Here is a 13,010-nt window from a genome sequence, read left to right as displayed (position 1 = left end):
TAGCTCTGACAAGGGGTCACATTTCTGACTGTAGTCAAATCAGAAGGGCTCCAAAGTATGAATTATGCTGGTTGATCTGTCTCCTCCACAGATTAACTTCATTATACATGGTTGGCTAATCTAAGCAGTGAAGAAAAGACACAGTTGGAGCCAGAGTACACCTGGTGATTTCGATAAAAGAGTTATTTTCTTCTGTAAAAGAGTAATAAAAAGGGAATGAGGGGTTATAGACCAAACACTTTACTTTCATTGAAATTAAAGACTGTATAAAAGATGTATCTGGAAGAATGTTAGTTGAAGAGGAGAATCAGAGTTGCAGTGATCTTAAACCCACTCTAACCCACTTTTTAGGCTGACTTGTTTTACGACTAAGGAAAAAGCATAAGTTAGGGGTTTTCTGACAGTAATGGGATGATCATTAATTGTAAGTTATCTACCAAACTGACTTTGCAGATGATGCCTGCTAAAGGTCACCGTATTCAAAGGTACACACAAACAAAGATCAACAGTGACACATGAATTTGTCATATCCGGACGGCAGTAAAATACAGAGTGACAAGAGCTGCAGTCCAACTCCTTGAGGCGGTTTATTATGTGTTCCATCGAAGTCGACTGAAGAGTCTGCTAAGGCACTTAGCACCAGTAATGACCAAATCCCACAGGCAACCCTGGAGTGTGCTCCACAAACATTGGCAACGGCAGTGCCGCTCCACACTGCCATACCAAATCCTCTGCCTGCAGGACAGATTCCCTGTCCCACACACTCACTTTCGGAAAATGAGACAATTGAGATAATTCTTCACTTCCAAGGGGTAGTAAGGTGTATATACCAAACAACATAATTTAAGAAAAACGGATTTACCTGTTTTCATTTAGCGAAAGGCTTGGATGCTCAGCTCTGAGAACAGACAAATAAGGCTATTAGATAGGAGTGTATATATTCATGCAATAATTCCATTTCTGTAAGAAGTCTTTTCTCGTATGTGTGGTTAGATGGTCATATCTATATACACGGATCAGCTACAACATTAAATCCAGTATCTGGATTTAATGTTGTGGCTGATCGGTGTCTGGTTTTAAGGTAAGGCAAAAGGTAAGGCTGGCAGTATTCTATGTGTTTCTCTGAGCATGAAACTTCATTCTTGACCTTTAGCAGTATGTAATAAAATAATCTAAGATTGAAAGTCCATATATTAGCTTGCAGAGCTAGCTTGTAGAACTTTGATCGTGAGTTTGTCATCACGTGACCTAATGTTCACACTTAGGTCACGTGAGGACACCTGAGCCATCTCCATTTGCTATATGAAGATAATGAGATGCAGCTGAAAGCTCCCAAAGCTCCCACAAAAGTGGACTTTTGTGCTTTGATTATTTTGTTAAATGTATTTTTCTTTTTGTCAAGAATAAAACCAACAATGCTAATTTTAGTTCTCTCAGTGCATTCGGACTTTCCTACCCTGTCTGTGGTACCCAATCCCAAGAACAGCATTGAGTTTTGGCAAATGTGTTAGCAAACAGTTTTGTATTAACACATCTCGCAGACACAGACCAACATTAGCAGTAATTTGGAAGTGTGTCTGTGGACAACGGGCAAATCTAAGTTCAATATTCACTCTCCCTTTAGATCTGTTTTGATCTCCACCAACTCCTGAGGAAATTATTTGGCTCTTAAGCTGCTAGATGCTACACTAGTCACTGGCTGGTTGCTAACTTTGTCTGTCTGCTGTGTGTTGATGGGCAGATAGTGTACAGTGGGTTTACCAAACTTTTTTCAATGTAAAACACTGAAATGAGGTCGATGAGAGTAGTGAGAGTGAATCACAACAGTAAAGCTGTGGGCCATAAAAACAAAACAGCAAGTAGAAAACTCCTCCAAGGCCAATGTCAAACAACATACACCAGGCTCATAGTAAATGATCCAGATCTGAACCAAAATTTAATGGGGTTTCTCCCTGGCCCACGCCCCATCCCTCCACCAACTTCAGTGCAAATTGGTTCAGTATTTAGTAAACTCCTGCTGACAGGCAAACAAACAAACAAACAGCCAGATCACATCACCTCCTTGGCAGAGGAAATGAGCTCAAAGATACTGAAACGCTCAGTAGAACTGTGGCAAACTGCAGAGTTGGGTGATAAATCTTTGTAAGTTGGTCAACACGAGCAACTCCTTTCATATTACAACTAGTCATTTGGTCTGTTGTTCATATACACATATTGGTTATTGCAACTTTAAGTCATCATCATAATTTATAAAACAGTAGTGTTTGCAATTGTTTTCAAAAATCTGTAGCAGACTCAAACTTTGATCTTTTCAGCAAGCAAATTAAAGGGACTGTATTTATGGACTGAAAACTTCTAAACAGAAATGCGGGTGGGTATTTCTCACAATAAAACTTGTGGTAACACCTCCTCCCAGCAGAAGGGGATGTGCCACTCACACATTGCGCCTTGCAGTAAACCAATCAGTCATACAGTGCGCCTCAGGGCAGGAAACAGCAGCTGTCATAGTGCCTCACAGCACTATGACAGCAGCCCGAGTGCAAAACACACTCTGTACTTGGTCTCTCAATAAAACGATCAGCTGGAAAATGGTCAACACAGCAGAAAAAAACCCACAGCATTTAAACAAGCTCAAACACAGTGACTGCCCTAGTGGCTGCATCTCTCTATTCCCTTGGCTAGGGTATCATTATCCACTTAATTTCATCCACCCGGGGTTGGTATAATGACCACGTTCAAAATCCCTTATTGAGCAGAAATTCAGACTTAATCACAATACTTCAGAATCCTGTGAGTTCTAAAGTATCAAGTGAGTCAAACAAAACAGGAAGACTTTTTTAAAGGGAAAAAATGAGAAAAGAGAAGGAAAGATGGAGCAGAGCAGATCAGCAGACTTACAGCTCGGTATTTAGTGGCCACCTCATTCTTTTCTTTGCTGAGCTGAGTGTTCTGCTCCTCCAGCTCCCGGACCTTGGAGAGGAGTCGGTCACTCTGCTCTATGGCTCTCCTCAGCTCCTCTCTCTCCCTCATCCCTGCCTCCTGTGTATGAATGTGCTGCTGCAACGACAGAGACCCGACCTGGAGCCACACTCACACACACGCATACAAAAATTCAAACACACGAATACAGAAAGCCTGATATTTCAGCTTGGATGGTTGGCTCTCTGACTGAGTCTCTCTCACTTTTGTTCACTTCTGTCTGAAGTCTGCACTGTACCCCCTCTCTCTCCCCTCTTTCCTCCATCCACATCTAAAACACACACACACACACACGCACACAAACACACAGGCGCACACACACCAACACTCTGTCAAAGAGCTTTGCTCTCTAAAAGACATGCACATGCATGTATGAATACACGCACATGTGCCCACGTTTCCTCCCCTCTCTCCAGACTGCCCTCCTGCTGGCCTTCTTTCCCTAGAACAATATAAAAATTTTCTTCCACGGCTGCTGCATTGCTGCTCAGTGCTCTGGAGTCATAAAGGAATACTAATTTTTGTTTCTTTCTGCACTGACTTTGAAGAAATTTGCCAAATTCGGCCAGGCCAAGAAGAAGACAAAGGTGAACAACATTTTTAAGGCTGCAACATCCGGCACAGCAATATAACTATAAATATAATCAATGACAAATTATTTATGAAATTACTGGTAACCCTATATCTAGTGCTGGTGGGGCTTTTGTAGTAGTGGTAGTGCTTCTCAAAAGATCACAATCTTGATAAACTTGCTGACTCCACAATCCAACAAGAGGGGGTTTATGTCAGTGAATTCCGCAGCGAGCCAATAAGAGTGTTTTCCTGATCTGGCACCCCCATCAGACGGGCGAAAATCCAAAAGCCCAATGATCTTCTTGTTAAGTTTAGGCAATTAAGACCGTTGGGTTAAGGTTAAGGAAACATCATCGCGGTCATGGCAAATACTGTAGCTTATGGTTATTCAATAAGTATCTTACTGCAAAATGGCTACAAAGTAGACTCCTAATAGAACTCTGATCATTTTCAGTCATCTGTTGCAACACTCCAGGTAGAGCTAATGTAAAGACTGGGTGAATAGTTTTACATTATGGTTTATTATACTGTAAACTTTATTCCGGCACCAGATGACTATGGCTTGCCAAAAAGGACAGACAAGAGAGAGGCAAAGGCCCTTTATACAATCATCCATGACAGTCTGAAAGTCCATTTGATTTGTTGTTTTCTAAAATCAAAACCACTTAGAGCACTTTTTAACATTCCTTAAACAGCTCTACCTCCACCACTCTGGTACCTCAAACCAGTGAAAGCAAACACTATGAACTGCAAAGACTCTTTCACCCCAGCCCGATCACTACATGGTACAGAGGCCAAATATCAAAGGTTCAGGTCAGCCAGCAGTGTTTAGTTGATCAGAGGCAGACCGCAATGTAAAAAAGTTGTTGGTATGTGGGGCTGCACTTTACTGCAGGGGAGAACTGGTCTGAATGGTCTATACTCCCTATCACCAGCACCTCACCAGTCTACCAGACCACATCGAACCAGACTCACAGGCTAAACAGATGTCTGTCAAGCTCTAAGACTGATGTAAACAGAGTAACGTTCTGTACACACTGTGACATTAACCAAACCTCGACTCATACAGAGGAATTCCGCTCAACATCTGAACATTCTGCCCAGTCTCCCCATCATAATATCCAAAATGGCTGATAGTGGTTTAATTTAGCAGTTTAGTGATAGTGGTATAAAAAAAATTAGTTAATGAAGCTGTAATAATGTACTGAGAGCCTAGTTTGATCTTTATTTTTTTGGAATTTGATGCTGAATATGAATCTTAGATGAAAATCTGCTTTCAAGCCAAAAATAAAAGTGTTTGTATGACTCACCAGTAGTGGTAATGGGTATCGTTTAAAGCTGTAATGACGGGACAGTCAGACACACAGCGATATGTGGAGAGTAGCATGAGCTTGGTCTGCATTTAAGCTAAGTCTAAGTCTATAGCCATTCCAGCAGCTCTGTGAGGCTTTACTTAGGGCAATCAACGCAAAACCACAGAATTCAACCTGATGGTTGCGCTGGAGGAGGAAGAGCCTGGGTCGGAGTGGAACAATGGCCATAAAAAAGTGTGTACTTGGCATAAAAATGAGTGTTAAAGTACTGATTAGGAAGAATAATGTCATTTACATATAAACAGTGACATCAGCAGGGTCTGCACTGAATTATTTACATTACAAGGCCTTGTAAGCCATAAACACCCTTATACACTGCATTTTACACAGCAAACAACCTTGACCTAAATACACTATCCAAAGCAACTAATGCATCTTGCAGAGAGCAGTTGTCCACTGCATCCGTTTACACTCCTTGCCACAGTCAATCAGTCTTCTTTTATTTTCTCTCCACACCTAACAAGATTCTACAAGTAATTTTGGCTTTACATCCGCAAAGCACAAAAGAACAAAGTGTAGTTTTCTTCCCTGGAAAAACAGATGAGCTGATTTTCCACAGCGAGATCTGAAGAGGAAGAAGAGGTTTTAAAAGGGAAAGCTCTGTTTTAGAAAGACAGGCAGAACACACACACACACACACACACACACACACACACACACACACAGAAACCTGTTGCTGCTTGAGTGCCGGTATCTGTGCCATTGGAAAAGAACTGTCATTAGCTCAGCTCTCTGAACCCTGAAAGTGAGTTTACCGCTCAAACCTGACCATACGGTTTGTCAGCAGGGAAATTAAACAGGGAAATGTGGGTATCATCTTTCTTAAGTGTGCGTCGGCAATTGCCTTGTTGTCCAAATAAGGTTTTGGACAAGTGTGTTTTAACTGCCATGAGAATCTGCCTGCTGACAAACCTGAACTTCCTTTGCCTACAGTCAGTTTAAGCACACAATATATTTACCTGTCAGTGCAGGATTTCCTTTCGCACTGAACAACAATCTGCACACTGATGCCAGAAAAGCAGTGGAAGATGAATGTGACACATCAATGGTTCACCTTTAGCATGATCACAGGGCTCAACCTCTTAAGCCAGTGCTGTGGTTGAGAATGCAGAAATGAAATGCTCTCTTTGTTGCCGCTCAATCCCTTTTTGAATGATGAATACGAGTTGCACTTCAGCAAAGCTGTCGTGTTTTGACTTGAAGCTTAGAGATTTTTGTCTGATCAAACCTGCAGAGCGAAAACAGACACACACTTCACATCCCAGCAAAGCCGTCCATCTGATTCAAAGTTCTGTAAAAAACGTCTCTTCTGTGTTTAAAAATATGGCTCTTCTTATATACTTCTAGCCAATGCAGCAGTTTCCCAAGTAACAGCCTCTTCCTCTGACTCTTGACATTCCTGGTCAGAGAGGAGGTAACTGGGATATTAATCCCATGATCTCCATTCCTTTCTTTTATTTGAACAGCTGTTCACGATCTCAACTCCTAGTCACACCTGCAGGTGGTTCAGATGCTACTGGCTGTAGCCTCAAGCCCAGTGTACATTATCCCAGTCAATGTTCAAATTACTCAAACCAGTAAGATGCCAAAGTGCTTTTGAACAAAGAAAGCACACTCATACAACAAAGTATGCAAAGTCTGGAGCCTGCTTCAAAGCTTACCACCAGTAAAGTGTTTGCAGATTGTACTTTTACTCAGCATTTTCAGAGCCAGAGCTGCTGTGGAAGAAGAAACGCACAAGTGTCGGACTTGCAGAAATGACGATTTTCCATGCCTGTAGATGGCATACATTAGCACATCTGCATCTGCTGGTGTAAACAGCGGCTCTTACTTTTCTTGCCTATTTGTGACACAGCTCGGAGTGTAGCTGCGGGGTCAGAACTGAGGACTGAAACTGCTGACCCCGCGGCTCTCCACTTGACTGATCCTGGCTCTCTAGACCTGGCTTTGGGTACTTTGTGTTCATCACACTGTGTTTCTATTTCTGTTCAGTTACCGTTCTGCATTTGAGTAGAGGAGCAGCGTTAGTGCTGCAAAACTAAAAAGTCCAAACTGCTCCCAGGTGAATGGACCGCAGGGTGAAGCCTGGCCTCTGGCTGAACCCCGGATCCAGGTCACGGAGGAACGCACAGCCAGCCTTTGATCACTGAAGCACCTCCCAGCTCTCTTATACTCCTGTGGTCGACTGGCTGCAGGTCAGGTAAATTAATACCAGCTTATAAATCATATCAATTATGTGATTGTTGTCAGGTAATTACACTGAAGAGATAACTGTTGATATTATAAACACAGTGGAGGGTTTCTGTTCTCGTCAATGCCAGTAATTGTCCTGATAGAGCTGATTGAAATACCTGACATAGTTGGACCACAGTACCGGTAGATTATAGACAACATCACCTGTAGTTCTGTTCCACTGAAAAGACCTGAACACAGTATTATCGGTAAATCACCACAATTCCTTTTAATTTAGCACCTTTCAAATTTATTATGAGATGAAACACACACAAAGATGCAAATATTCTCTTAGACCCCCGAAAACATACAAGTGTAATGATGACCCACATGTAGCATCATCAAAGGAGAAGCCCACACAGCTTTTCAGGTCTTTGTTGGCTGACCTAGCTGTGTATATGCGTGTATGTGCTACATATGTGTGCGGGTGCGAGAATACAGAGGGAGACGAGAACAAGAGATCAGACCAGCATTCATCTACTGAAAGAGCCATCATGGTCTGCAGCGGAGGGAAGGCGGTCAACGTCACACTTCATATATCACAAAACAGACTGATAGCAAGCAAACAGGCCATCTCCAGCAGCGCTCAGAAGCTTGCAGTGGTTTGTCATTGGATATTTGACGCGCATTAAGGATAAGAGGTATTACAATGGAGGTTATTTTCAAACTGGTTCCCAACCTGTTTGGCTTGTGACTCTAATACTCATTTTCCCTTCTCAGATTGTTTGTTTTGAATCATTTTAAAAGTCCTAAGATGTGAAATTAATCTGTTTGTTTAAAAAAAAAAGAAGAAGTAAAGATGAAAGAAAAAGGCTAAAAAAAAGATTTGTGGGAAAGAATTTGGTTTTGTCTCGTTTCCCAACCCAGGGATCATGTCGGGACCTCACAGATTCCTCTAGCGACGCCTTGAGAGGACCCCTGCTTGGGAACCACTGCATTAACTGCAGCTGCATTAACAAGCTATAAAAGTCTCAGGAGGTCCAGGGGTTGGTTTAGTTCTGTATTATCATTTAGTAATGATAATATGAATCATTAAGAAACACTTAATTCTTGTAATGTTTGGAATAAAAATCCTAACATTTAATATATAAGTAAGTGGACTTTCAGTAAAGATTTATTTCTTTTTTTGTCAAACTACTATTCCCAACGTCAAGAACGAACTTTTGCCCTCAATCTCAAACAGTATTTCAAGGTCCTTGGGACAATCTCCAGTGAAACATGAGTTATTGAACCTGACAACCTGACATTTATCCGCAGTAACCTTACTGAAGAAAAACAAAAGACAATAACAAATCGTCCAAGGAAAATTTAATGAGGACTAAGAGTCTACAGCTGTACACTGTGACACAAATGTTGGCACTTTCAACATGCTCAGACTGACAATGCTAACACGCTAATGTTTAGCAGGTATAATGTGTACCATGTTCAACATCTTAGTTTAGCATAATATGTGCTAAACAAATGACAAATCTTAATTTTAAGGTAAGTACATGGCCTAGTATACCGTCTAACTCTACTATCTATGTCTGGTTTAAACCTTTGTTTGTGTTTTTGCCTTTGTTACCTACATGGATGTAGTTCTTCCTCTCAACTTTGCCTCAAATCTGTTTGCTAGCTGCTGCTTTAGTGTTTTCAGCCTGACCAATGCTGGTCTGTGCTTGCATTCTTCGCCAATATGTGTGTATATATGAGTTGGTGTGAGAGAGAGAAAACAGAGGCTTGTGTATGCAACTCTTTAAAACTGGTTTGCTAACAGCTGGAACTATAAAAGCTGTACTTACCCAGAAACACAAAAAACTGAAAAAAAAAAAAAATGTCAAATGCACATGCTGTATGTCATAAGCTCATACAGTAATCACACACACATGATCCTGTACACTCTGACGCCCCCTGTTGAACGAACAGCTCCTCTTTTACAGAGGTGTGGGCCTGTAGTGAGGAGGAGCCCTCGGTCCTGCTAACGTAATGCAACATGCTGGAGAACACTGTGACAGACACAAACCAGACTCAGAGAATGAAGGAGAGGGATTTAGACAGAAAGCACATAGACAGTGCTAAAGAATAAAGATGGAAAAAGAGAAAGGCGAGGAGTGAGGGACAGAAACCCAGTGGAAGAAATAAGGGAGGAAAAAAGAAAAAGGTGAGAGGACAAGAGGCAGGTTTCTTACATGTGCCAGGGGTCTGCTGTGCAGAGAGATGTTGGGTCTGTACTGGTGGAAGTCAGTCTGGATCACACACACTCTCTTCTCCATCCTCACAGCTCACAGCCGCCCATGCTGTCTTCACCCAAGCAGGCTCTGGGGAGGAATTGAAGCATGTGCATGTGTGTGTGCTGTCTTGAGGCTGTGGGAGTGTGTGTGTGTGTGTGTGTGTGTGTGCGCGTGTGTGTCAGAGAGAGAGAGAGAGAGCGAGAGAGAGAGAGACAGAGAGAGACAGTGGGTGTCTAAGTGTGTGTGAAAGTGTGTTACGCCTGCTACCTGACCCTAAGACGAGTAGGAGGGAGGCAGAGAGGGAGGTGACGAGCAAAAAGAAAACAGGAACGAGCTTGAACAGTCACACACACACACACACACACACACACACACACACACACACACACACACACACACACACACACACACACACACACACACACACACACACACACACACCTACACACATGTATACACACACTTCTCCTCCCTCCTGCCTAAAGCCACACCACCCTCTGACAGAAGTACAACACAGGGAGACAAACTGCCAGCCTTCAGGAGATCAATATGCGACCACCAACAAATACACACACACACACACACACACACACACACACACACACACACACACATACACCTCATCTTAAAAAAGTACATTCCTGTGCAGCCCAAACACCCCAAAGCGAGCAAAAATGCGGGCTAATATATACACGTATATATACACCACTCAACCACAACACTAAAGCGGTACCTGGTTTTATGTTTTATGTTGTGGCTGAATGGGTGTATGTCAAACATGATTCATAAAAAAACATCAGGATATCCAGAAAGACAAAAATTTATTTGGATGTAAATTAAAATTGACTGCTACCTTCTATTCATAGTTTTAAAAAGAAAGAGAGAGAAAAATAAAAGCTTTTGCATTCTTGCATTCTGGCTGCCTTGTGTTATACAAAATGTTATAAAATGGGGAAACATATAATCATTACCTAAAATGTAAATTAGGTTAGACTGTACCCACAGTATAAAAACTTATATTAAGAGTGAAAGTTTTGCATTAAAATTTTTTAAATAAAAGTACTTCAGTATTATCGGCAAGTTTTTTCCTTTTTGTTTTTTTGAACGCTGTTTTAGGATAAAAGGTTTTGAGTTGGAACGTTTTTTACAGCGTGGAAACGAGTCTTATTCTGGAATGAACCTAAAACAGCTTCAAAGGATATACCATACAAGCTATGCTCATGAGGAAAGAGCAAGAATGAAACCTTTAATAAATATTACTATTCAGTTAGCGTGTTTCAATGACCAGAGTGGCTCTACAGAAATTTATCAGCTCTACAGCATAAAAACACCATGTAACAACCGAGTTGTGCGAGTTGCACAACCAGACAAAATCTGCTGAGGCAGTGTTTTGTTAAACCCTGTGAAATCAAATTATTCATGTGGAATTAATAGGTCTCACAAAGGATTCCTCAAATAATGAGCTGCTCTTAATTTTTAACCCCTGCCGTTCCCTGCCTCTCTGCCGGCATGCGTCAATGTGTCAGTTAGTCATCTCCTCACTTAAGATCTCTGGCCTCCACTGGCTGCAGGCAGGAGGAACTCATGCATAAAATGATATATTTACCTTGCAACAGAGGGAAAATGACAGCAGAGGGTAATTTATCTTGTTTCATCTTGGAGGTATGGAGGGAACAGGTCATCTAAGATTTTAATCAGGCTGGCAGTGGAAACGGGGGATTTTTACAGGCTTATTGTCTGACAGGGGATCAGATGACAGTCGGTTTCTGGCTTGTGTTTCGCAGAGCGCCAAGTCGAGCGGATGTCAGCATGTGTGCAGAGCTCAAGAATTTGACCCTGTTTTCATGAAAAACGCACTGTATGTCAAAGTCAATCTATTCTGTACAGTAGAGTATACAGTATGGACTCTAACCAAGCAGTGCCGCACCTCCCATTGTTAGATTTCAATTTAAAAAGAGATTTCCAGTTTAGTTAGTTCCAATAAAATCAAGGAATCTCCGAGCATTTCCTATGACTCTAAGACATTTCTTTCACAGATTTGACAACTAAATGCCCTCACCTTCTATTTCAAGCTGAACTCATCAGTACTTTTATATTAGCGATGGCTCAAATGACTAAGTGTGATGTGAAAGGGGTCACTTCTAGTGATGACCTCGCAGAGAATTAACCAACTCTGCAGTTCGCCTCAGCTTTCATCAACTTGTAGCTCTGATCAGACGACTTTAACCCTTAGAGGGACATCGCCTTGTAGTGGGAAAGGTTGAATAACACCAAAAAAAAATCTACCAAGGCTCAAAAGCCATTTTTTCGAAACGCAAATAAAAACGGCCCAATCACATTGATGTGTATGACTTTTATTTTCTAAATTCGCAACATGTGCATGCAGGCAATGTCAGACCTGCCCAAAATTTCGCTGTTATTGGGCATTCGCTATATTATTGAGCCTGAGATGTTTGAAGGGTTAGAGCTGCACTAATCAATATTTTATAGTAGGAATGATGTAAATTGTCACCTAACTCTGCAGCTCTAAGGAGCCTTTTAGCCTCTTTAAGCTCATTCTTTTGTTTCTCTATCATGCAAATTCTGCTTTTATCAGACTTGTCATTCTCAGAACATTTCCTGTGATTATAAGATCTTTCGTTCCCACTCATCTTGGCCTAGACACTACGACTACACACTCTCACCTTCTATTTTAACAGCATGAGTGTCAGCACCGGAAAAAAAGGTGTGCTTAAAGAGGGGCATGGAAAAAGTGCTGACAGTTTCCCAGGCTTCTTTTTCCAAACCGACCCCTACCTTCCCTAACAACTAATCACCGAACGGAAGAGCTAAGATCAGTCAAGCCATTCTTTCCAAACTCTTCCACAGAGCACTTGTTTCGGTGAGAGCTTTTCAGATTTAACTGCTGTGATGCACCCTTAGCGTTCTTGTAGAGCTTATCTATGACATGGATTTACTCTGGCAGAGTGCCATGTTTCAGAGGAGCCACCTACTCTCGTAGCGATGATGCAGACGGGAAGTCGTCCCATGGCCATTCGGGCAGCCACAAACAGGACTACTGTGAATCCATCACCTTAACCAAAAAAAAATATGTAAACCCATAAATCGTAGCTCGAGCAAACATACAGTAAGAATGTGCTTCTTTGAGATACAGTTATATCTGTGGTTACATTTTCCAAGACAGTTAGGGGGTGTAATCGGACACATCTGCCTTGCTGTTGGCTAAATACACAAAATAGTAAAGCACTGAGTTGCCCTTGTTAGAACATAAAAGCAAACTTGATTCAGAAACATCAGGTGCAGTGAAAAGTACTTTTCCACGAAGCAGCAGGATAATCACTGGCTTTTACCTGTTAATTGCAGTAATCCAGCTGCCTTATATCAGTGCGTAATTATAGAGGTTGATTTGTTGTGTATCTAGCCGCTACTGTAAGAAGTCTGTCTACATAGCTGGCTTGGGGTGCAGATCTGGGATCAGCTAACCTTTGATGGAATCCGAGGAAGAGATCATGAAAAAAAAGGGCTGATTCTGATCTGGAATCAGAGTTACAAGAGGTTATCTCTGCTCCCTCGGTCTTGCTCCGGCTTGTTTATGGCAGGTTGTCTGCCTGTGCGTGACACATGTTTATGGAATTTGATTAAT

At 41.8% G+C, this 13,010-nt stretch overlaps 1 protein-coding gene across 1 annotated transcript in view; it reads right to left on the bottom strand.

Moving 5' to 3' along the window:
• Positions 1-12,402, bottom strand: part of LOC120794716 (putative uncharacterized protein MYH16) — a 52,962-nt gene extending 40,560 nt beyond the window's left edge. The window contains exons 1-2 of the mRNA XM_040135969.1: positions 12,361-12,402; positions 2,899-3,078 (exon numbers count right to left, since the gene is read on the bottom strand). Coding sequence (XP_039991903.1) covers positions 2,899-3,078; positions 12,361-12,402 — 222 coding nt within the window. The remainder of the gene's footprint in view (positions 1-2,898; positions 3,079-12,360) is intronic.
• Positions 12,403-13,010: the final 608 nt, after the last annotated feature.

Source organism: Xiphias gladius, chromosome 9 (assembly GCF_016859285.1).
Source record: "Xiphias gladius isolate SHS-SW01 ecotype Sanya breed wild chromosome 9, ASM1685928v1, whole genome shotgun sequence".
NCBI lineage: Eukaryota > Metazoa > Chordata > Actinopteri > Istiophoriformes > Xiphiidae > Xiphias > Xiphias gladius.
This window is presented reverse-complemented; position numbering and strand designations above follow the sequence as displayed.